General features: G+C 36.4%; 4 protein-coding genes across 4 annotated transcripts in view; 3 read left to right on the forward strand and 1 right to left on the reverse strand.

The window, feature by feature from the left end:
* Positions 1 to 6,841, forward strand: part of plekha7a (pleckstrin homology domain containing, family A member 7a) — an 86,474-nt gene extending 79,633 nt beyond the window's left edge. Inside the window, exons 21-27 of the mRNA XM_016236968.1 lie at positions 128 to 218; positions 352 to 399; positions 774 to 1,003; positions 3,979 to 4,134; positions 6,221 to 6,354; positions 6,433 to 6,563; positions 6,667 to 6,841. Coding sequence (XP_016092454.1) covers positions 128 to 218; positions 352 to 399; positions 774 to 1,003; positions 3,979 to 4,134; positions 6,221 to 6,354; positions 6,433 to 6,563; positions 6,667 to 6,689 — 813 coding nt within the window. The 3' untranslated portion in view covers positions 6,690 to 6,841. The remainder of the gene's footprint in view (positions 1 to 127; positions 219 to 351; positions 400 to 773; positions 1,004 to 3,978; positions 4,135 to 6,220; positions 6,355 to 6,432; positions 6,564 to 6,666) is intronic.
* Positions 6,842 to 7,157: 316 nt separating this feature from the next.
* On the reverse strand, positions 7,158 to 9,557 carry LOC107554484 (small acidic protein-like). Its single transcript, XM_016236988.1, has 5 exons — positions 9,376 to 9,557; positions 8,851 to 8,934; positions 8,685 to 8,745; positions 8,118 to 8,227; positions 7,158 to 7,949 (listed from the first exon to the last, which is right to left on the reverse strand). Exons 1-5 carry the CDS (start codon positions 9,430 to 9,432, stop codon positions 7,746 to 7,748), a joined length of 516 nt encoding a protein of 171 aa, XP_016092474.1. The 5' UTR covers positions 9,433 to 9,557; the 3' UTR covers positions 7,158 to 7,745.
* A 483-nt stretch (positions 9,558 to 10,040) lies between these two features.
* On the forward strand, positions 10,041 to 17,334 carry LOC107554463 (CD81 antigen-like). Its single transcript, XM_016236969.1, has 5 exons — positions 10,041 to 10,318; positions 11,718 to 11,832; positions 14,921 to 14,928; positions 16,502 to 16,585; positions 16,690 to 17,334. Exons 1-5 carry the CDS (start codon positions 10,046 to 10,048, stop codon positions 16,750 to 16,752), a joined length of 543 nt encoding a protein of 180 aa, XP_016092455.1. The 5' UTR covers positions 10,041 to 10,045; the 3' UTR covers positions 16,753 to 17,334.
* Positions 17,335 to 17,636: 302 nt separating this feature from the next.
* Positions 17,637 to 25,600, forward strand: LOC107554483 (E3 ubiquitin/ISG15 ligase TRIM25-like). The gene is made up of 7 exons (XM_016236987.1): positions 17,637 to 17,931; positions 19,352 to 20,205; positions 21,218 to 21,313; positions 22,662 to 22,910; positions 23,028 to 23,050; positions 23,127 to 23,275; positions 24,965 to 25,600. Exons 1-7 carry the CDS (start codon positions 17,706 to 17,708, stop codon positions 25,519 to 25,521), a joined length of 2,154 nt encoding a protein of 717 aa, XP_016092473.1. The 5' UTR covers positions 17,637 to 17,705; the 3' UTR covers positions 25,522 to 25,600.
* Positions 25,601 to 26,048: the final 448 nt, after the last annotated feature.

Raw genomic sequence — 26,048 nt, forward strand, 5'->3', positions numbered from 1 at the left:
AATAAAATAATGTAATTTAATTAAGTGGCCTTATGTTTTAACACCATCCGTGTAACCATAACATTTAGTCTTTGCATTGTGATTGATTACTCTGCAGTTAGGATGAAATTAAATGTTTGAGCTTTAGGTGGAACTGCGATCCTACCTGAGTGAACCAGAGCTTCCTGGAGCAGGAACAGATCAAGTAGACCCAGGCTACCTGACTCTTCAAAGAAGAGGTGAAATATTATTACAGCTTTTAATCATTCAGGTTATCTTTAAGACACATGATGCTTTTAGTGGTAAAATGCCATTTAACAAGTTGTAATACCAGTATACCTAAAAAAAAATAATAATGTTGTGATCACTTAGGTCTGTCAGGCTCCTCATCCAGAATAAACCAGTACGGTGTGACTTCCTGTTCAAAATTTTAATAATTTTATATATATTATATGAATGTTTACATATTTATTAAATAAAAATGTATGTAATTTTAGTTTTTTTACTATTATTAAGCATATACAGTATATATATATATTAGATTTTATGTATTTTATTTTAAAAGTTTAAATATGTTTTTATGTTATATTATCATATTGTCATAATCAAAGTATAAATAGATGCTATACTATGTATCTATTTATATATTTGTAGTTTTATTTTTATTAATTTTTTTGTGGTCCTGTAAACAGTGTAACAGTTATCCTTTTGCATTGTGGATATTTTTATTTTTTTTACAAAGCTGAAATTCTTCAGCCGTCAATAGCTACATGTAAAATGTTGAATCTTTTTCTGTTTCATGTTGGAGAGACCAAAGAGTGCCTTGGAGCGGCTGTGCTCGGGAGAGTCTCAGCCTGATCACCCGCCGCAGAGAGGGAGGATGAGTGTGGAGGAGCAGCTGGAGAGAATGAGAAGGCACCAGAGAGCTCTAGTGCGCGAGCGCAAACGTAACTTGAGTCAGGGTGAGCGACAGCCCATGGGCTCCCGCACCTCCACTCGACCCGTCAGCTCTGACCCAGGACCAGTACGTTACTCCCTTCCAAATAAATACAGGGACCCTCGCTACGGCCCTCCACCATAAGGCCACAAACACAAAGCTAACATGCTAACACACGTTTTACTCTGTGAACAAAGCACAGCTTTACATTAACAGGCCATGGGTGGGACAGGGCCGTGCTGTGGGTGTGTTTAAGGATTGGCCAGAATGTGGACAGACACATGGAGAGTTACAGTCCAGAAATCGACTCCTGGCTTCTCCTGCACAGACTTGTGAATATATTCGAATGTGAAGAGAAACTGATAACACTATCTCTGACTGCCTTTCTGATCTCTCACAATGGATTGAAACATTTTTTATGCCCGTTTTCTCAAATGTTAATTCACTAAATTATTTATTATAATCTATATATTTTTTTTCTGAAATAATTTGTAAAGCTATATTTTATATGAACATGATATGGTGGGAATTATTGACCCTGCTGCCTCGTATTAACAACAAATTAATTGATATTTGGGTTTTCTTTGCTTAAAATCTCCTTTGTCTTTTTTTTTTAATTATGCTGCACTCAAAGGTATTTCTGTTGCGCACTTGCTCTAACATCTTTCACTGACTTCTCAGTTAATGACTGGTTACATCAATGTTGAGGATTGCATTTGGGAACTACATTTCCGCTCAAGCACTTAAATCAATTGGAAACCCATGCAATACTAAGTTCACATCTTCACAAGAGTCACGCTGCACATTGCCCCATTGTTTTGATTCATGGGACAATTTACACCACTCAGATCTAGATTCTTTATTAGATAGTTATCAGCTGTATGGCTAAAAAATGGCAAATGGGTTTCATATTACAGCAGTTAAAAACTACATTACTCACAGTAATTTATTTTGAGTTATCTAAGGAAAAATATCTATTCAATCTACTAACACCAATTCCAGTTTGGCTCACTCAATGAAAATTGAAAAAGTGCCCTCACTTCTCTAAAAATCATGGTGATGTTTGATTGTTGTTTCACTAACAGCTGCCAATCAGAAGGGTGTAACATTTTACTAACCCTAGTTTCAAACTGACAAACTTCACATCATTATCAATTGATACGAACTTTCCTCTTAACCGTTATTATGGCCAAAAGACCCCATGAATGAAAATTGTTTGTTAGCTTTGAGGCCATCTGTATGCTGGTGTGCTTTTAAAATTGTCTTTCAGGCCAAATGTACAATTTATAGACTTTCACTTCTGGAAAAACAGACCAAAAATATGAATGGCTGGATTTTTATCCCAAAAATAATTTTTAGAGTGAGAATGTTCCTCAAATCAAAACTGTACCACCTGACTAGCAATAGCAAGAGGAAAATCAATTCACATTAAATAAAAGGGAATAGTTAAGGCAAGATTTTTTTAAAGGAAATCTCTAATGCTTACCAAGGCTCCATTTATTTGATCAAAATACAGTAAAAACAGTAATATTATGAAATAACAGTACAAGTTAAAATATCTGTTTTCTATTATAATATAATTTAAATTGTCATCTGTTCCTGTGGTGGGAAAATTCAGTAGCCATTACTCTTTTGTAACATTATAAATGTCTTTACTGTCACTTTTGATCAATTGAATGTGTCCTTGCTGAATAAAAGTATACATTTCTTTAAAAAGAAATAAAATAAAAAATTCCTGACCTGAAATTTTGGAAGAGTAGTATATCAACGCAGGACGAACAAAAAAAAACTGCACTCGTCAAGGCATTTCATGGGGTCTTTAACCACACCAGCACCTTCATCACTGTTGACCTGTTTGTCAGTAGGCAATGATGTTGTATGTTGTTATATGAACTGTATACAGTGACAAAAAGAACCATAATTAATTAACAACAAAACTGTGATAGCAGACTAGCTGTAAGACAAATATAATATTGTTGTGTACATCAATACACCAACCTCTGAACTCGAATCACATCGTATTTTCTTCATTTTCTAATGTTGAGGTTTGCATTAAAGGCACAAATAAATAGAATTTTCTAAATACCTTTTTTTCATTGCAGTGTGACTGTATTTGTAGATGTATCTCTGACAACTGAGTAATACATGCCTATGAGTGGGGGAATGAATGGATGGGTTTGCATGGTTTTTTAACTGTTAAAGCTGATTGTAAGCTGTTTTGCATGGTTAGATGTGTTCAACTACAAAATTCTATAGCATGTTGTAATTTGGTGATGGGTGTGATTTGTAATAGTGACACAATTGCCTAATGCCTGTATTTTTTTCTCCTTTTTTCTGTCTCTTCACCAATTTGTCAACAAAACCAGGCTTAAATTTAAAGAAGTAGTTCACCCAAAAATGAAAATTTGCTCAAAACCTACTCACCCTCAGGCCATCCAAGATGTAGATGAGTATGTTTCTGTTATATCTATTGCATCACTTACTCATAAATTGAACCTGAATGGGTGCCGTCAGAATGAGAGTCCAAACAGCTCATAAAAACATCTCCATAATCCACAAGTAAGCCACACGATTGACACGACTTCATCAGTTAATGTCTTGTGAAGTGAAAAGCTGCATGTTTGCAATCAACAAATGCATCATTTGTTTATTGTAGAAGATAATGGATTATAGTCATGTGGATTACTAGTGAATTATTGTGATGTTTTTATCAGCTGGTTGGACTCTCATTCTGACGGCACCCATTCACTGCAGAGGATCCATTGCTGAGCAAGTGATGTTATGCTAAAGTTCTCCAAATGAACTATGTCTTGGATGGCCTGAAGGTGAGTACATTTGGAGAAAATTTTCATCACAACTATTTCTTTAAGTGCAGGAGAAACTACAAAAGCATAAAAACAGCTGACTTAGTTACTTAAGTAAAGATTAGTCATCTTTGTGATATGACAAAGATATTTTGTGTCTGACCCATGAGGTTTTAAATCCACGATCAAGGCTCATTTCCAGAGGAATTGAAGTGTGTGTTGCATAAATGCTGTATATTGTTGTCTTCGCCCTAGTAGGGATGGGAAAAAGTCATTGATTTGCATCGACCAAAACAGGCCTTGTATGACGAAAAACAGCGGCTGGGATCAGATGAATGGCTGACTGTTGAGGCCCGTCCAATGAACGCACAGGAGCTGGAGCCTGTGAACTTTGAGTTTGATCTTACACGGGAGGTATAGTCAAATTTTAGTGACATTTGCTGACGAACCAAGATCACCTGATTCAATCCTAACCAGTTAGGTTGTAACCCTGAAGTAAGAAATAATATTCAAAACTTTTTTAAAAGTTAATTGAACCTTTAGATAAAATATGAAAAAAGTTTGTGCAAGTATCATATTTGTTATGACTTTCATGGCCGTATTATATAGGAGAATATGGAGCTCATACTCGAGGAGGGGAAAAAATTTACTCAAGAGGCCCAAACTAAGCAAAAATATTAAATTTGGTGCAGTTGCTGGTATTTATGAGCAAAATGTAAGATGAAATTCTGATAGCTTATAATATAAATCTACAACAGCATAGCAGACTAAAAATGCATGTAAATATCAGTCATGTAATGTATGGATAATTAAATAAAGCCACGTTGTTGCAGTCCAGTTAAGTGTTCAACTTCAAATTCTATAAATATAAAACTTCTTCTTACCTTTGCTTTATAAAAATCAGTTCACCACAAAAACGTGTACCATGACCTGAATCAGTTGCTAAAAAATATAAACTAGCAATCAGATGACAGAAAGCAAGTAGATTATGTACAACAGATTTTTCAATAAAGTTTAGATTATGTTGATAACTTAAAGAGTTCTTATAAATTGAAATAATACAATCACGAACGATACATCTTATGGCAAGCCGTTTTAGCTTAAAATATTCCCAGCGTTACTCGTCGTAATTGCAATTTTACTAGTAACAATTCAATTAGAGAGCTCTACAATTAAATTCTTACTAGTAACAATTATAATTAGAGAGCTCTCTAATTCAATTATTACTAGTAAGAATTCCAATTGCAGAGCTCTCTAATTCAATTCTTACTAGTAACAATTCCAATTAAAGAGCTCTACAAATCAATTTAAAAATACATTTACAGAGCTCTATAATAAAATTATTAAGTAAAAACCACATTAAAGATATGTTTAATTGCAGAGCTCTGTAATTGAATTAAAGAGCTCTCTAATTCAGTTCTTACTAGTAACAATTGAATTAAAGAGCTCTCTAAATGGAATTCTTACTAGTAAAAACTGATTTAGAGAGCTCTCTAATTGTAATTGTAGTAAAAATTGATTTAGAGAGCTCTCTAATTGAATTGTTACTAGTAAAAATGCAATTAAGAGTAGTAACGCTGTGAATATTTTAAGCTAAAACGGCTTGCCATAACAGCTGGCTTTTTCGGGTTAAAGGGTTAGTTCACCCCAAAATGACAATTCTGTCATTAATTACTCATCCTCGTGTTGTTCGAAACCTCTAAGACCTTCGGTCATCTTCGGAACACAATTTAAGATTTTTTTTTTGAAATATCATTTGACCCTCCCATAGACGCAAGGTAAATACCACGTTCAAGGTCCAGAAAAGAACCAAGATGATCGACAAAGTAGTCCATGTGACATCAGTGGTTCAACTGTAAAGTTACGAAGCTACGAGAATAAATTTTTGCACAAAGAAAACAAAAATAACAGCTTTATTCCACATTTTCGTCTCTACTGTGTCACTTGTGGACGCCCGTTTAAGACAGTATCATGACGCGAGCGTGTGGTGGCGCTGACCCAGATCCGGCGTAATGGCGTCATCACGCAGGATCTGGGTCAGTGCCGGCGCCGCCACACGCTCGCGTCATGATACTGTTGTGAACACGCGTCCAAAGTGTCCAAAGTGCTGAGTAGAGACAAAAATGTGGAATAAAGTCGTTATTTTTGTTTTCTTTGAGCAAAAAAGTATTCCCGTAGCTTCGTAACTTTACAGTTGAACCACTGATGTCACACGGACTACTTTGTCGATCATCTTGGTTCTTTTCTGGACCTTGAACGTGGTAGTTACCTTGCTGTCTATGGGAGGGTCAGAGTCCTCATATTTCATAAAAAATATCTTAAATTGTGTTCCGAAGATGAACAAAGGTCTTACGGGTTTCGAACAACACGAGGGTGAGTAATTAATGACAGATTTTTCATTTTTGGGTGAACTAACCCTTTAAGGAATAGTTCATTCTAACTATTAAGTCTGTATTATTTGAGATAAACTCAGTGTATTGTGGGATTCCTCTGTTGTCAGCTGTGTACGCCACAGAAGGTGTCCATCCCAGAGAGACTCATGGATGTGGAGTTAGATGAAGACCTGAGTCCAGAAGAGAAGGAGACTCGTTCTCGCACCATAGCAAAGATAAAAAGCCTACTGTCGAAGTCGAGGTATGGTGGGAAAATAAGACTTAAACAGATGTAAATGGATGATGTACTAAGATGTTGTCTTCTGTTGTGGCATTTCAGTGTGAAGTCTATGGATGCCGAGCAGACAGATTTCAGTGAGCTGGATGAAGAGCTGCAGCAGCAGGAGAGGATCATGAGCTTTCATCGAGCTCTCGCCACAGAGGCCTCCATAAAGAGGAAGCAGATTACCGGTGAGACATCATCCAGCATCTCTGGGAACATTATAATATAGTATTTTATCATACACAATGTCATCCTGATATTTATGTGAATTTTCAATGTTTTGTTTTGCAGCCAAAGCCATGTCTGAGTGCTAAAACGTGTTGAGAAGCTTTCTTGGGAACCAAAGATCAATCGTTTTGTGTGCGTGTTTTGTACCTAATACGTATTTATAATTAACATTCAATCATTCAGGTTCTCTGTTGTTCAGAACTTTTTATATGTGAGATTGTTTTTATTAATTTTACTGGTGAGCACATTGAAAGTTAAACTTTCAGTTTTACAATTCTGACAATTTTTAAATTTTGCATGACATTTTTATCACCATGTAATCGTGACTTAAGGTACTTATTCTTTTGCAGTGTTGTGTATTATGTATAAAAAATATTTAATTTTATTTAGATTGTGGAGTACATTGCATTTCATTTCAGCAAAACTGAAATCTTCATATATTAGACTGATCATTAAAAATTCATAATTTTCATACATTGACAGACAATAGAGCTCAAGCTCTAAATAAAGTTTGTTTGCACAAAGTTATTACATATAAAGTGGTTTCCTTCTTATTAAAACATAATAAAGGTTCCAGATATACCATTATTAAATTTGCATAGTCTTTTCATATCTGTTTGTAGACATGCAGTGCATGTTTCCTAGTATAACTCTGACGGCTTTTCATTTTAATTTTTTCTTTATGAAATCTTTTCGGGGGCAGGGCAGACAAAAATACATATATGGAAAGTTTTAAAGCTTTTTATGATCACAATCACAGAATTTTTACTCTTTATTGATATTTTCCTACACCTTTTAATACACACAGGTGACATTTTGTCTGCAACTTTCTGTACCTCACTTTCTTGATAATTCTATAAAGATTTCATCTACTCATCCTCGTGTGTATACGACATCATAAGGGCTGAGTAGACTGAGACCGGATCTTCATTTCTTATATGAACTATGCCTTTAATTTGTAGAGAATAAACCATTCTCAACAAGACCAGGCAAGTCCGAATGACTTGACAACAGACATAATTACATTTAAAATTGAAACCCACAATTTTTCAATTTTAATGGAAATAAAAATGTGCTCTCTCTCTCAATACCTCACTGGAACATTTTAGGAGATCAAGAAATTACAACAAAAACAATGCCATTTATGTGGATTTTACAAATGCCATTTTAAAAGTATTTTTCTTGTCCTCCTTTGAGTCTGTGTGTAGTTCCTGTTTCTTGAGCTCTGAGTTGGATGAAGGTGTTTTCTCATCCTTGTGTGGTTCTGATGGTGGTTCAGGGGCCTTTTCTGAACTGTCTGACTTCTCGGGCACAGCGGCGCTCGCACTCTCAGCAGGTGGATCGGGCTTGAAGAGGAAGCACATCAGTTCACAACAAATCAACAACAGATGATCACGCGTGTTCACAGACACACAGTATATCTCAGTTAAAGCTTATCAGGAGTAATTCACAGTATGTTAGTCTCGATATATCAACATTATGTCAACCCATAGCTTCTAAGAAAGAGCTCTGACCTCACTAAAGCCCAGTCCACAGTGTCTCCTGTTCCTTCCTGATAACTTCCCATCCAGACCCTGCTGATACTGGTGCTCGAGCTCTGTGTTAATCTTCCGATCCTCTGCCCCTACAGACACACAATATACCCTCTTCATTACAGACAGTTAAAGGCCATCAGCATTTTCCCATATTCCCAATGTTGTTGATATAGCATTGATAGACATTCAAATTACCCCATAACAATAAAATGTCTCCCTGATGGTTGTATATCAGTATGAAACTAGATTAAAGTAGTTGTTTTATATTTTACAAGTGTAGAATGCATTGTAACCTGGTCCTATGTGCACAATAAACGACAGGACATTACCAGTGGTTGCTTTAAAGGTCAGAGCATGTACTCTTTGACCAGTGATCGCTGTAGGGAAAAGGATATGTGGCGTACAGGATGTCATCTGATGGTCGCAGTCTCCGCACAACTGGGGATTTGGAAGGGTCTCATCCAAAACAATAGGAGGTTGCAATCACTTTTTGAACTGTCAAGCATTCAAATCCAGCAACCCTTCACTTCCGCCCTAGAGACTCACCGCTGCGGAAATGGGAGGTTGACTTGTGATCCCCAATAACAAGGCGTCCAGTGTGCTCTTTCTGCCAGTGCATGAAAGCAATTGAAGCAAGAATGGGCGATAGTGGTTACGTTCAAATTACATAATTGTCTGAAACAAAGAAATGACTTAACAGAAAGCAATGTACCTTTCCTGCTCCCATCAGCTTCAAAAACTTCTGCTTCCTTTCGTCTGTCCCTAAATCTGCCGATCTCCATTGTGTGGCTCCTATCTGCATAACAGGTCAAAACAGATTCAGTTGAGCCATTAGGGTGTTACAGAAAAGCATATACACTTACATTTTTTCTTGTGTGTGTGTGTATATATATATATATATATATATAAGCACATATATTAGCACACCACTTAAAATTAAAATGACGTTTATCTAAGAATGCAGAAAAAATGTTACCAGACATAACCTGGAACTGAATGATCTGGTAACGTTATAGTAGTTATTATGCAAAATTATTATTGAAGAAAACGCAATACAGTAGCAAACAGGCAGTTATTACACTAATAACATGCATATATCAAATCTTCGTCACACTAATAACATTTAAAAATAGTTACAACATATTGCTAACAATCTGCTAATACTGCTGGTTCACCAAAATATCAGCTCAGCTGTAGTAAATAAAATAAAAAGTGCATGATGATGGAAACCACATACTTTATCTGGAGATGCGGGTCGCTTCGTGCCTTTACACGTTTCGTCTGAAGAACTCATGATTTTCAAAGATTCTGAACTACAGTTGTCAAATAAACATTGCTTGCGCCTGCCTGCTCCACCGTTTGCTTAGCAGCTAGCAGCTAGCTTGACCCACGCGGTGCATCATGGGAGTTGTAGTTATAACGACACGAAATCGAGTTTCCTCTACTTTTAACCTCTATTTTTAATGAATCTTCTTATTTTGCTAACAAAATATTATATACATACATGCAATGTTACATAGTTTATTTAAGGCAGAAACCACTTTTGTATGTTCTACAGCAGCATTTGGAACTATCACTTGTTAAGAAAAACAGTTGAAATCTGTTTTTTGTTATTCAAAATATGCGCTGAAAACGTAGCTATTTTGAGTCAACACATTCTTAGAAACATTTTAGCCTAATTGTTGTAAAGGAAATTGCTTTATTAATTCACTTCTACTGTTTTTAGAAATAAGTGTTAAGAATTCAAAACAACATCAAAACCCGTTTCTTTCTGGAAGAATAGCTTCCAAAAATACAGCATAAATGATAATATAACATACATTTCAGACAAAACAAATGATTGGTGTGAATTTAGATTCGTTATGCATTGCCGGTTAATCAATTAAAACGAAGTTTTACATGTGTAAATGTGGGGCAGAGCTCGGCACGGGACACGGACATCTCTCTCCCTCTCTTTTTCTGGTTCAGTGCGTTTATATAAGCACACGAGGTCGTGGGTAGTCTCTCAGAGTGGATCCGGACTGCCTGCAAATCGACTCAAATCCATCTGTGAAACAGACTCATCATCTTCCTCCAGACCAGCATCTTTTCAGCAGCTTCGACGATATCAAGCCATGGCTGTTACCGGCTGCTCTCAGTGCATCAAATATATGCTCTTCTTCTTAAACTTCATTTTCTGGGTGAGTTTGTTTGTTTACCAATATTATTTTAAGTTAATTGTTGTTTCCTGTACTACTAGTTTATTGTACGACCTCTGCAAATTTCTCAAGCAATGCTTTATTGCTTTAGTTAAATGAATACCAATGTCCTGATTTTATTCAACGAAGTCTTCAGAGCAGAAAACAATAAGTGTCATTCGGAAAGTTCTTCTTGTGAGTCTGACTCTGTAAACAATCGTCTGTGCTTTTCCCCTGATTTTTTCTCACCATTCTTTCAGTTTTTTTACACTGTTTATGTTGTTTAGCTAGAATTTAAGGATATTTAGAACACAGTCTATACGTGAACTGTAATAAAAGCATGTCATGTCAGAGATAATTGGAGGTTTCTGTGCAAAATATTTTGTGAAGCATACAATAAGTTTATTTTGCATCTCACAGTCGGCTAAATGGTATAGTCAGTGTTTTTGTTGTGAATGTATTCCTAGACATGAAGAAAAAAAATGTGTCTCAGGCTCCACAGAGCCTCCTGTAGAGTGAGGGTTAACTGTGGCTTTGTTGTATTTTTACACTTTCTATAATTATGTCCATGTGCTGTAGGGACACTGTGACATAAATAAACCATAAAAGAACAGAGAGCGAAAATCACATGTTAAAAAATTGGAGTAAATTTAGTCAAATGTGATATTTATTCATATTAAATCCTTTTTTTAATAGCTTGAGCAGTCATTCTGCTGCAATCACTTTATAAAATGTTTTACACTCTGCAGAAAACATCACATGATGTTCAAACAATGACATCACAGAGTAAAACTAATCATGAGTTTTGAGGAATGTCTAATTAGCATTTAGCAGCAAGACAAACATTATGGAATAACATTCATTACTGAAAATAAATAATGTTTACACCAATTCAGAGTCCTAAAAAGAAAAGTCATTGTGTTTTTATTCAAGACCTTTAATTTACATGAGAATGATGTTGTGTGTTATCATATACAGCGCCAATCCCAACCCCTCTTGAGATAGGCTACGTATTGTTTCCCGTCATTGTACTTTACACACTGCCAACACAAAAATATATTGGCCTGGCTTCCACATTTCTGTCACTTAAGCTGCCGCTTCCTGCTCTGCGAATTACAAAAAAATAAACAGAGGACTGACTCTCAGAGCTGAAGTGGACCCCCCACCCTTTTTTTTGTGTGCGTGAATAACACTAAACCTGTCAGAAGTTTCTTCCCCAAATGCAGGAAGAAATGACCTCTGGAATGACCTCAGGAAAAAGAATTGAAACAAACATTTCTGGGCGATGACATCTGTTGAGGGATTTTAAATTCCAGCTCTTTTAATCAGTCAAAGTATTTAAATGGTGAATTTATGCTGAAAAGTGCTAGTAAACATTCTGTTTATTTTCTCTTATTTTTAGCTGGCTGGTGGTGTGATTTTGGGTGTAGCTTTATGGCTTCGCCATGACAGTCAAACCAGCAACCTCCTAATGCTGCAGTTTGAGGGGAGTCAAGCACCAGGAACCTTTCATATCAGTAAGTGATTGCCACTCACAAACTAAAGATGGCTGAAGGCTAAACCATTGATCACAAAGTTGGTTTCTTGGCAATTCTAATATATTAAGTATAAATATTAATATTAAGTTCAATTATAAAAATAATAATCAGTTTTAAGAATGGTACCAACAGCTGCTTCATCCCTCAAATAGGTTCAGATTTAAAATGTTAACTACTTTAGTTCCAATTAACCAACCTTGTTATTTAAAGCAGCACTATGTACCTTTTTCTGTGTTCAAAATTTGCAAAATGTATATAATGAGCGAGTACGTCATGAATTCATCTTCCAAACCGAGTTTTTGTCTTATTCCGAATCACTACGGTACAGTTATAATAAGTGTTTATATTTGGACTATTGTAGCCTGGTCGGGTCGTCACCGCTGCGGAGTAACACATACCTGCGTGAATCGCCATAGATATAAACTTAGAGAAGTAGCTCCGGTTGGAATGTTCTTCCGCGGGATGCGTGCAGTTCTGTTTATTAACCGCTAGAGCGCCAAAAGTTACATACAGTGCTGCTTTAAACTAGCCACCCAAACCCTACTATCATAACCCTCTGAAAATGATCCAGCCCATTCATTTCCAACCTAAATGCTCACTTATGCCCGATGTTGTTAATTATATCCTCTTACAGTATAATTTAGATGCTGAACATTTATTTGGACTGTGCATTGTAATATTTCAGATTTAAGAAGTTGTAAACTATGTAAAATATTTGAATCATTATTATTATTATAAATTAGTATGTATTTCTACTTCTGCTTACAAAAAAAATGACAAAAGAGACATACAGAATATCATACAGAATACATCATTCATAAATTAAGTAAACTTGAACAGGTAATGCACTGACATAAGACCTTTATGCTGAATGTAATATATAAATAGTGACATTTATGCAAATAATAATAATAACAATGAATTATTATTATTATTAATATTATTTAATACTTACATTTAATGGAATTAATTTATACATTTAGTTATATTTATCATTATTATTGTTAAGAATAATAATTAGTAGTAGTAGTGGTGGTGGTGATGGTGATTTTTTGTTTTGAATTTTCTTTCTTTCTTTCTTTCTTTCTAATAACTGAAACAATAAACAAATAACAACAAACTAAATGATTGGCCAAAATATAAATGTTATAATAGTTTGTTAATATGCATGCTCAAGAAGCCTTTGCACTGTGAACTTTGAGAAACAATTAAATTAATTATCTAAAATAGAGGAGCATGTCTCCTCGAAAGATAGAAATAGGAAACAGGGTCTAAACTGGGCTCTGAGAGGGCCACTAAATCACTGTGTGTGTGTGTGTGTGTGTGTGTGTACCTACTTAACCATATTTTGGGGACAAATTTGTACCCAAAAGTGAGCTAAACCTGACAAAATCACCAAAAACCTCCCTTTGGGGATGTCCTCATTTGTAAAACTGGAATAAAAATAAAGTAAACAAAGTTTTTTTTTTATTGTAAAAATGCAGAACGTTTTCTGTAAGGGGTAGGTTTAGGTGTAGGGCGATAGAATATACAGTTTGTACAGTATGAAAACCATTACACCTATGGAGAGCCCCCACAGATAGCTAAGTACTGGTAAACTGTGGGTGTGTGTGGGTGTGTGTGTGTGTGTGTGTGTGTGTGTACCTACTTAACCATATTTTGGGGACAAATTTGTACCCAAAAGTGAGCTAAACCTGACAAAATCACCAAAAACCTCCCTTTGGGGATGTCCTCATTTGTAAAACTGGAATAAAAATAAAGTAAACAAAGTTTTTTTTTTATTGTAAAAATGCAGAACGTTTTCTGTAAGGGGTAGGTTTAGGTGTAGGGCGATAGAATATACAGTTTGTACAGTATGAAAACCATTACACCTATGGAGAGCCCCCACAGATAGCTAAGTACTGGTAAACTGTGTGTGTGTGTGTGTGTGTGTGTGTGTGTGTGTGTGCCTATTTCCTACATTGTGGGGAAACATTTTTTGGTCCCCATGAGGAAAACAGCTTATAAATCATACAGGATGAGTTTTTTTGAAAATCTAAAAATGCATTTTTAGGGGTAGGATTAGGGTAAGGGGATAGAATATACAGTTTGTACAGTATGAAAACCATTACATCTATTGAATGTCCCCATAAAACATGGGAACCAAACATGTGTGTGTCGTGTGTGTGTACAAGTATATTTAAACAACTATGATGGCAGCAGCACAATATCATTGCATAAGAGCTTTGATCCTGTTTGTCATGTAGTCAGATGGAGTCATGTTGTCGTTCTTGTATTTTCTTTAATAACACTGCATTCTGCTGCTTTCACATGAAGTCAGTGATTCTCCAGACACTCCCACAGGTTGTTTTAAAAGAACCAGGGAAATACTAAAGTTACCACAGGGCGTGTTCATACTCCACCCATGTGTTTGCACACACACACACACACACACACACTCTCAAGTTTACACACTTAACCACAGCAGATGTATGCAGAGAGTTCAGTGGCAGAAGGTCAGCATGTTGTGGGCACTAGTGTAGCGTTAGCACCCATTCATTTTTGTAGAAAGCATTGGGTTGTCTCTCTCCACTCAGTATAAGTACATGGAGGAACCAGAGCTCTGCCTGTTTCTTTTTATAGCAGCAACAACCTTTTCTGATTAAAGAAGTTGGGGTTGTTGGTCTGGCCCACCCAGAGAAAGAAGAGAAAGATGAAGCGTTCCCCTCCCACTGCTACTGAACATCTGTGTTTAATTGAAAAAGCCCTGCTCATGCCCGTTACACCACAAATTAGAATGAGCAGTGCTTGGGCTCGCTCAAGTGCTGGTTAGACAACCCTAAAAATATGTTCAAGCCCGGCCGCTGCAGCAAATCATTATAGCTTAGAGAGGAATCTGGCTGGAGAATACTTACAGATTCCTAAATATAAGTTTTAAACAGAGAGTGGAGCTTGTGCAGCAGGGATAGCTGTGTATTTTGCGCAAGGAGGCATATATCTGAAAGAGGATACACATAATATACTTGAGGATATATGATACAAGTATATACATCACATACTTAACTTTTTTTATCTTATGTAACCCCAGTTGCATCAGTAAGTTAAGCACACCTTCATTTAAAACAACCCAAGCTAAAAAGAAGTGTGCTTAATTGCATTGAATGCACACTTTCATTTAAATTTAATATTTTCAATAGACTTAATTGCAACTTTATTACAAATGTGTAATTACAGAAATATATAAATACATGACAAACAAGTTTCAATAGAAAGGACACTGACAAATATTTTAGTTTACCATACATGCTTGTCAGTACATAATTATGGGATAGTTCACCAGTCATGATGACTTCCATACTATGGAAAAAAATACTGTGGAAGTCAATGGCTACCATCAACCAACATTCTTCAAAATATTTTCTTTTGCGTTCAGCAGAAGAAAATACGTTTGGAACGAGTGGAGGGTGAGTAAATGATGACAGCATTTTCTTTTTTGGGTGAACTATCCCTTTAAGTCCTACCTAATATACATTTAAACTATAATAAATATTCATTAAATTGCAGTTAACATACAGTTAAATGTATGAAAACATTAAATTCATTATGCACTTTTTTATTTTATTTTTTTAAGTTGATCATTTCTATATAAGTACTTTAAAAAAATGAGAAATGTGTTCTTTTGAACAATAAACAGTGGTCTGTATGGATGTTGCGTGTTGCTGTGCAGCTACTAGAATATTATTTTTAGAAACAATACAACATATTGAAACAATATTGTTCTTTTAGTGCATTGCTATATGGTTGTTAGGGTGTTCAGAGTGGTTGCTGAGTTGTTATAGGGTGTTGTGGGTGAGTGAAGTTCAAAACAGCCAATTCTCTTAATGTAAGTGTATTGTATTTTTTCTGCATGTTTTATCAGTCACTATGTTTGCAGCACAAACTAGAGTTTATACTTTATGGGTTTAGAACAAACTAACAAACAACAACAAAAACTTTAGTATGAACAATAATAATACATTTGCAGTCAATTTACAGGGAAGCTGAAAAGCAGATAGTGTTAGAGATGTGTTAGGTTTGTTTTCAGATGCTGTTGTGGGAGTCTGATGGAGAACAGAGGACAAATTTGGCTCTGTTATGTAGAGGGTTCCTGTTTGGACTAGATCTTCCCATGCTTGTTTATAGTTTGTATGGTGAAGTGCTCTTTTACCTCTCTCTCTCTCTCTCTCTCTCTCTGACTTTTGCTGCATTTAAAGCTACTGCTATGGTAAATCAAACAGGAAAATCCACATTAGCTTTTTTCCCATTTGTATTGTTTGTCTGAATTTCACTGCCAACAACAAAATGAGCAAAGAGAGGAATCGAGTTACCCCGCCCAGATTTGAGTTGCAATACAATGTAAGACTTTTCTGAGTGCAAAAATCTTACCTGTTTCATTTATGTATGCATCACACATTTATAGTTTGCTTATTTTAAAACTGTGCAATCCAAATGCATATACATTTTAAATGCAATTCATATACATAAATGTAAAATTAGGCCTAAATATGGTTTGAGTTGGAATTACACTAAATTATAACCAAAACAAACAATCTTATAAAAAGGGATATTTTGATAGCTGACAGTCTGTTTGATTGTGGATAGACTAATGTATTGATGTTGTGCGCTTCAGAGTTGCCACACGAAGCTAAGGGACCTGTTCACTGAGAAACTCCATGTCATTGGATTGGCCGCCCTAGTGATTGCTGTCATTATGGTGAGAATGAACACACACATGCACAGACATGCACAAATTACAGACTTGTGCTAGGAATAACTAAAGACAGCTGGGTGTGCAATTTCTCTCTGCTGTGTGTCTAGGTTTTTGAGATGATCTTTACCATGGTCCTCTGCTGTGCAATCCGCAATGCTCCTGCATATTGAGTTGCTGGATGATGACCAGCCTGATCAACAATGTTTGATTTTGCTAGTGATGGGCAGGAGGCCATTTCACTTTTGCCTTTCCTCTCTTTTCAAGTTCAAGTGTCCACACACTGAACATTGATCCCTGTGTTTGTAGAGAGGACTTCCTATGTGAATACATCAGAATACAACACCAAGGGCTATTATAAATAAACCAGTAACCAATATCAGGGAGGAGGAAGAATGTGATTGACAGTAATATGGATAACTTTGCCTTTATGTTGTATTGTTTTACTTTTATTTAATCATTTTATTAAATTTGCTCTTATGGTCTATTGTTCAACTTTTAGTAATAAAAGTGCTTCAACACACTCTTTAAGCGTGTGTGTGTGCTTGTTTGTGAAGTAAATCATTGTTATGTTTATAGAGAGATAAACGTAACCTATGAATCCATTATGCAACAAGTCAGTTTGTGTCTTCTGAGAATGCATATCGTACATTAGACTTTACCTGCCCATAATGATGATGTCATGATAATCCAGTGATTACCCACATGAAACAAATCAAACTTTACCCAATGAGCCTGTGGTATTTTAATTTTGTGGCCATTCAGTTTATTTCTAATAAACCCAAATTATTGCGTTATGAATGTTGTGTTAGTAATGTATTGAATCTTACCTTATTTGAAGCATATTTGCATAAAGTTTAGGACACAAATGATTGTACTTTTATTCTGTAGAAACAGAATGTTACTAAGATATAATATTGTGCACTGTCGCTTTAAGAGTAGACAGATAGGAGATAAAACGATGCCATCTTGCACAGAATATATTGTGCACTGTCGCTTTAAGAGCAGCAGAGTAAATATTGCGTTTGCATGATTCAAAAGGCGAGGCTCCGCCCACTCTGTGTTAGATCAGTTTCGTTTGTTCGATCGTGAGGCGTCTGCTGTAAGTGTAAATAACGCTTTAAAGATGGGCGCATCTAATGGCAAACCTCTGAAATGTCCTCTGTGCTATGAGGAGTGTCGGGAGCAGGTGACGCTGGCCTGCTCTCACAGCTTCTGTCGGGTTTGTATCAGAGAGTTGTGGAGCGGATCTCAGACCGGACCATATTACTGCCCCGAGTGTAGATACGAGTACCAGCATCTGCCGGACTATACTGACGGAGCGTCAACATCTGCAGCCACACCAAACACACGTAACGTTACGTTCATTAACACAAAATAAATGTTGGCTTTGTTGACCTTGAACGTGTATGTTATTATTATATTGCACATGTGCAAGTTGCTCGTGAGCAGTCTATGCTCGTTACGTAGTAGGCCACAACTACTCCTGTGTATTGATCTGTTGTAGTTGATAAGTTGTCTGTCTGCTATCAGGTTCCAAGCATCAAGCTTTAAATAGTCAATAGGATGATGCATGTATGGGTCTTATAAAATCAGAGAAAAACAAAAACTTTTCTCAGTCACATTACTAGTTTATTTAATTTGTCTCCAAAATACTGTACGTGTTGGGAGAATTATGGTATTTGTGTCTTTTTTATTCTTTCAGGCATGACTATTTACACCACAATGATAATACAATATCTGCCTCCTAATTTCATAGCTAGATTTTTAAAAATACATTATTGAATGTATTTTAAAACACATTATTGAATTATATATATATATATATATATATACACACACACAATATAAATAAATAAATAAATATATATATATATATATCAAAATAAAATATTTGCAAAATTGTACAATTGCAAAATTATTTGAAATATTTAGTGATATTTACCTTGAACATACATTACAGTAGATCATTCAAACTCAAGCTCTTCACAGAAAGTTACTTTGATAAACAAGTTCTGAAAAAAAAATATTATTTGGGGTAAAATAGTATGTTGTGATGGAAATGATGCCACAACTGAGAGATTGCATTTTTGAAAAATGTTTTAAGCAAAATCATTGTCAAAATGTTTTTAAAAATTGTACATTTAATTTTCATAGTATTAAGAAGAAAGGGTCTAGGATGGGGTAAAACAACCCTGAATATAAATAAAGAAATATATAAAATAAGTAAAATCCATTAAAAAAAATTAAATTATGAAATTATTGCAATTGTAAATCACAAACAATAAAAGCGTGGAAAAATGTTTCCAAGACAGTTTTAATCTGTTATTCATAATATCAATAATAAAAAGTTGAAATCTGTCGACCCCTAAAAAAAACTAAAATTGCCCAAAGCTGGGCTTTATTTTACAGTGTCCCTGTTACATGTACTTATTTTAGTAATAACAGTACAATATGCATTAGGACATGTAACTAGCCCTAAACCAATCTCTAACCCTATAGTATGTAAGTAGTACGTGTTGATAATTTATATTACTCAGTAATTACATGAAACTGTTTTAAAAGTTGTAAGTTGTGAAGATTATAGAACTTGATCTAGAACGTTTATACAGTGCATACCTTTCCCTCACAGCCTCGTTTTAATTAATTTTAAATTAAATATGAAATATAACCTGACTAAGGTCTATTACACTGTAACAAAGACAAAGACACATAAAATAAATAACCAAGAAACACTTATATACATTAATGTAATACTATGTTTTCAAGTAGATTGGCCATTTGGAAAGAAGCTACACGGCCGGCACTCGAAGAAATGGCACGGGAAGAGGAAGTTCAGTTCAGCATTCCACGCTGGTGGACACAGACTGGGCTCAGCCCCATCTAATAACCCCGTCAGTGACTATGATGTAATCAAAATCATTGACTCTGATGAAGACACATCAATACCACGGAAAAGAAAGGCCGCAGCAGACGAATGCTCTTTTGGAAGCCAGTCTCCATCAATGGTTTGGGGGACCACCTCTACGAATGACACATCCTCACAACGCACACCTCCAGATACAGAGATCACGTCTCCTCATGTAGAATCATCTCCCGAGAGGAATACAAGTTCCCCTCAGCAAGACCAGCATCCTGTGGCTTCCTGCAGTGACACCGGCTCACCCAGGACGAGCAACACACCTCAGGGAGAGAAAACCCCCTCACCAGCAGTCAATGCCACTTCTCATACACCTGGAAGGCAGGAAACAGATTTTAACAGTGGAGAGCCCCTCTGTATCTCAGCAGCAGCATCATCCTCAGACAGACTATGTAGGAGCAGTTCTGTGCCTTGCCATTACTGTCCCAGTTCAGAACAGAAGGTGGCGGTAAAGACCTGCCTGGTTTGTGGGGCCTCCATGTGCTCCGAGCACCTGCGGGCACACCTGGAAAAGCCGGTTTTCCAGAACCACCCGCTGGTGAACGCTGTGGAGGATGTGTCTCTGTGGAGATGCCAGGAGCACCAGGAGATGAACCGGATCTACTGTCGATCATGTGCAGTGTGTGTTTGCACTGTGTGTTCCCTGGTCGGCCTGCACAAGGGGCACGAGTGCATCAGCATCCGCGAGGCAGAGCAGGAGCTCAGGGTGAGATACTATTGGGCATTTTTAAACACCATTTCCTCTTTTTTTTTTTTTCCAAAGATAAAGTCTTGATTTTATTTTGGGGGTGTACTAGAACAGGCTCTCATACTAAGTTGTTCGAAAAACACATTATTTTTCACATATTTTACATTACAACACCTCTCTCCCCAGTCTGGCATGAACGGCTCGAATAGTTCCTGTATCAAATGAAGGCCCGTCTTCTGAAATACGAAATGTGCTGTGATTGGTTAGCTGGGCCAGTGTGTGTTGTGATTGGCAGCACTCGGCGCCTGGTCGGGAAATGTCATGCCCCTTACCATAGCCGCCTGTGAGCTTCAGTGTAAATATTGCTCAAAATCAAATCAATTTGAGTGTGATTTAAACCCGGATGATTGTAACCACTCTAAGTTCGTCTGTCTTGGGAAAGCTAGCGTGTCTCCGACATAGTGATAACACTCGTTGCCTTCTCTAGTGCAGCTCAACCAGGTCTCGTCCCATTCGTCGATATTTGTGATATCACAAATTCCAGAAAAGATGCATTGTAGTCCAAACGAGTCGTTCGTTGTAGTTTTTGAAAAGTGATTTCTGTTAAATAAAATATCTCTTTTTGAAGTGGACTTTGAGTTTTGTAACTTTGCAGATCTTTTTTATGCTCAAACAGCAACATTACAGACTAACTAAAGTTGAAAAAGTGAAAAAGCATAATAGGACCCCTTTAAGATTCCGGTTAAACCTGTAGTTTTTAGTAGTATACTATTGTTCAAATGTTGGTAACATTTATTTAATGTTTTTGAAGTCATTTTGATCATAAATTCTTTCTATTTTAAAATATAATTCACATGAAGAACAACATTCATTTGAAATCTAATCCTTTTGTAGCATAATAATTATTATAAATGCATTATAAATGCCTTTACTCTTACTTTTGAGTAATGTGTACTTGCTAAATGGGAGTATTAATTTCTTTATTTCAAAAAATGTGTTGCTCATTGGTTTATCTGCATTAATTTCTCAGGGTTCACTGAAGGATGAGATGCAAAAAATTCAAAAAACTGAAAAGTCCATTCAGGAGAAACTCTCTGAGCTCAGTGAGAAAAAACGTGGTGTCCAGGTAAGTGTGAGAATGTTTGTCGATTTAGTTGTTGCAGTTTAGCGATGTTTTTATTGTTACAGTTATTTATTTTATTTTTCACCCAAAAATGAAAATTCTGTCATTAATTACTCACCCTCATGTCATTCCAAACCTGTAAGACCTTCATTCATCTTCGGAACACAAATTAAGATATTTTTTTATGAAATCCGAGAGCTTTTGAACAACTTAAAGAACTACCCCTTTAAGTTGTTCATGGGTCTATGGTCTCTTTGTCAAATGTTGTTATTAACTAAAACTATTTAAAATCATTTTTATTAATTGAAATAAAATAAAATATCAGTATTAGATAAAAACATAAACTTAAAGCGCTTAAAGGGGTCATAGGATGCCCATTTTCCACAAGTTGATATGATTCTTTAGGGTCTTAATGAAAAGTCTGTAACATAGTTTGGTTAAAATTTCTCAATGGTAGTGTAAAAAACACTTTTTTTACCCTGTCAAAAACAGCTATTTTCAGATCAAGCCATTTTTGTAGCATTTTCCTTTAAATGTTAATGAGCTCTGCTGACCCCGCCCCTCTCTTCCCAGCCGCTCTCTGAGGGACTGTTTACTTTAGCTGCATTCATCGTGAAACTTGCTAATTAGCACATTATTAGGAAAGGCGATTTACAAAGATTCATTACAAAACATACTCACTTCTTCTGTAGATGATTTGCGCGAACATAAACGCGTTTATGTAGATCGGGGGAGCATTACCTTCAGAAACAAATGTAATCCACTGCAAGTTCAGCGGCTCAGATGTCAGGAGTAAATGAGGACTGCTATGTTCATTATTACATCCAACAACAGAACACCTCAATCGCTTAGGAGTCATTCTTGTCTACATCTGCTCCGGCGGTGATACAATGGCGGACTGATGACGGCTCACTCAGGGGGGGTATAAGGTAAGACACCAGTCCAGTCTGTGCTGAAACGCTACTGTCAATCAAACTATCGTGGGAGGGGCCTGTTTTTGTGACGTCACACAAACAGGCATCTGAGATCGGCTCGATTTGAGAAAGGGGAAAACATTTAACACGATTAAAAAAAACACTGGGTGGATTTTTATCATTATAGGGTGGTTGTGTGTACACACTGCCGACACACATTTCAGTTCAAACAACTTGTAAAAGTGCATGTAGCATCCTATGACCCCTTTAAAAGAAAATTAGAAATTGAAAAATTAAAAACAAGTTTAAGTTAAAGTACTACAATTACTAAAAGCTTTATAAATAAAAGTAATACATTAAGATACAATAGCATCAAATAAAATGCTAACTCTGTGCACAGGAGCTTTTGCTTCCCTCATGTTTTGTGATTCTTGCAGGAGGGACTGGAGGACGTGCGGGCGGCCGTATTGCAGCAGTATCAGGCCATGCGGGTGACTCTGGAGCAAGAGGAGGAGCAGGCTTTACTCTGTGTGACCCAGGAAGAGGACAGAGTGCTGGGAAGCATTGAAAAGCAGCTGGACACATTACAGGGTGCCTTGATATCTAGCCAGAGTATATTAAACACCCTGCAGGGAATGACCAATGTTGAAGGGGCATCACAGTACCAAGACCAGGCCTTCATCATGGTATGACAAGCAGCAGTGATCTTAAACTGATCAAAATATTCAATAGAAAATATAATTATTTTTTTACTTTATTTTAGTAATGCATATATGTAATGCAATTTTTACTGGTTATTTCAGGAATACAGCAAGATGGCAGGACAGTAAGTAAAATGGTTCAAATAGTTGTTGATTATAATATAATTATGTTTATTAAGTAAAACTGATGTCCTCCTCCAGACTGACTGAATTGTCTGATCCTGTACAAAATCTTGAGACTCACGATGAGATAAACCATAACCGGCTGGACTGTCTTAATGATTGGACCGAGAGGAGACTGGAGACTGTTCTCATATCACTGCCTCATCGAGACCCTTTCAGACTGCTGTGTGAGTCTTTTACACACTTCACAGTATAAATCATACTGTAATACTGGAATAACATCTAAAAAGTGATGATATGAATTCAGAACAAGCTCATTAAAGTGATTTAAGAATTATTATTTTTTTAGCAAAAAATTATTTCGAGATTTAGCTTTGTTTTCCAGTAATGCTGCTGTCTAATATTTTGATTGCTCTAGGTTGTTTCCAGGTTGTTGGTTAAAGGGATAGTTCACCCAAAAATGTAAATTCTGTCATTAATTACTCACCCTCATATCGTTTCAAACCCGTAAGACCTTCGTTCATCTTCGGAACACAAATTAAGATATTTTTGATGGAATCTGAGAGCTGTCTGACCCTGCATAGACAACAATACAACTGAAATGTTCCCAAGTCCAGAAACGTAGCAAGGAGATCTGTAAAATAATCCATGTGACATCAGGGGTTCAACCGCAATTATATGAAGCTATGAGAATAATTTTTGTGCGCAAAAGAAAAAAAAAAACGACTTTATTCAACAATTCGTCTCCTCCGCATCACCCTGGTGCCATTTTGGAGAATATCAGCTGGACGTAAACAACGTATGTGGTTCTGTGTCAGCTGCGTCACACGGATACGCTGTTTCCGTTCAGATCAAATCACAACAACGTAGCAAACAGATCCGGCGCGCCTATGAGGGCGAGTGGAGTTGTAACACTATTTTTAAATGACTGAACTGTCTCACTATTTATATGACTGACAATTTAATTGAAGCATTTCAAAGCTTTTTTTGGGGGGGGATGAGTCCACTGATCAATGTACAGTATGTCAGTAATTGTACAAATATATGATATACATACTTTACATGTTTGGAACATGTTTCCATTCATTATCCAGGTTTATGTTTATGTATCTATTTTTTTAGATACATAATCCACATGATTGTAAAGCGCTTTGGGTGAACAACAATACACAATAAAAGCGCTATATAAATGCATCATCATAATCATAATCCACATGATTGTAAAGCGCTTTGGGTGAACAACAATACACAATAAAAGCCCTATATAAATGCATCATCATCATCATCATACTTTATAATCATTGTTTTGTAAATATTTGTAATGTGTGTACCACCTACAGTTTTTCTTCAATTGCATTTTTAAAAGAATTAGAATTATATTAACGGGATAATTCATCTACTCATTCATTATTTATTGTAAGATTTTGTAAGAAATTTAATTTTTGAGTGAACTATCCCTTATTAAACAAGGATGAATTAAATTGATCAAAAGACATTTAAGTTACAAAATATTTCTATTTCAAATAAATGCCGCTCTTTTGAACTGGCTATTCATCAAAGAATCCTGAAAAGATAAAATTTCCGAACTATTTTCAACAGTGATGCTTCTTGAGCACAAAATCAGCACGTTAGAATGATTTCTGAAAGATCATGTGACACTGAGTAATGACTCCTGAAAATCACAGGTATAAATGACATTATTAAAATATATTTTAAATTGTAATCATATTTCACAATATTACTTTTTGTTACTTTTATTTTTTACCAAATAAATGCAGCACTGTTGAGCATAAGAAGCTTATTTAAAAAAAATGAAAAATGCTGCCTGGTAAAGTAAAAATATTAATTGGGGCCACAGGAAGACTTGATTGGCAGACACAAATATAATGTTTGACAGCTGATGTTTCTGTCTGCAGATGGGATAAGCCCAACTCTAGATCCTGATACTGTCCATCCCAAGCTGCTGCTGTCAGATGAGAACAGGACGGTGCAGTACAGTGAGACCCAGCAGGACTACCCCGAGCAGGAGTCACGCTTCAACATTTTCCCTCAGGTGCTGGGCTCTCGTGCCATAGACGGAGGCTGCTGCTACTGGGAAGTAGAGGTCTCTCTGGATGAGGGCCGCTGGAAGGTGGGGGTCTGTGATGGACATATAGGCAGAAAGGGGCAAAAGGACATCTGCCGTATTGGTTTCTACCCTAATTCTTGGTGTTTAATTTACGAGAAGGGAAAGCTGGAAGCCCTGCACGATAAGGTAGCTTCACCTGTGTGTTCTGCTGAACTCTGGAAGGTCGGGGTGCTGCTGAATTTTAGTGAGGGTCGCTTGTCTTTTTATAGCGTGGCCAGGGAGGGTTCTCTTTCTTTGCTCTACAGTTTTGAGCATGCGTTCACTGAGCCACTGTATCCAGCACTGGCGGTTTCTAAAACTCAGCTCAGCATCTGTGATATATTTACCAAGACCACTACAGACTAGACTATGTTTGTGCTTTTATGAAAGGTTTTATTATAATGTTAAAGGAATACTTCACACAATTTTTTTTTATTTACTCACCCCTTAGGCCATTGGTCTCAAACTCAATTCCTGGAGGGCCACAGCTCTGCACAGTTTAGCTCCAACCCTAATCAAACACACCTGATCCAGCTAATCAAGGTCTTCAGGATCACTAGAAACTTCCAAGCAGGTGTGATTTGGAGCTGGTTGGAGCTAAAGTCTGCATAGCAGTGGCCCTCCAGGAATTGAGTTTGAGACCACTGCCTTAGGCTATCCAAGATGTAGGTGACTTTCGTTCTCCAGTATCAAATTTTAGCGGAGCCCATCATCCTTTGTGATTTATAAAATTCTAGTCAAGAAGAGGTAGCATCATTTTGCAGATAAAAAACACAAAATAAGCCCATGTGGCTCCTGACGATATATTGAGGTCTTACGAAGCTAAACGATTGGTCTGTGCAAGAAACTGAACATTATTTAAATGTTTTCCTGTAATCCATAGCCTCAGACAA

The sequence above is a fragment of the Sinocyclocheilus grahami genome, unplaced genomic scaffold, assembly GCF_001515645.1.
Source record: "Sinocyclocheilus grahami isolate Dianchi unplaced genomic scaffold, SAMN03320097.WGS_v1.1 scaffold503.1, whole genome shotgun sequence".
In the NCBI taxonomy this organism is placed as follows: domain Eukaryota; kingdom Metazoa; phylum Chordata; class Actinopteri; order Cypriniformes; family Cyprinidae; genus Sinocyclocheilus; species Sinocyclocheilus grahami.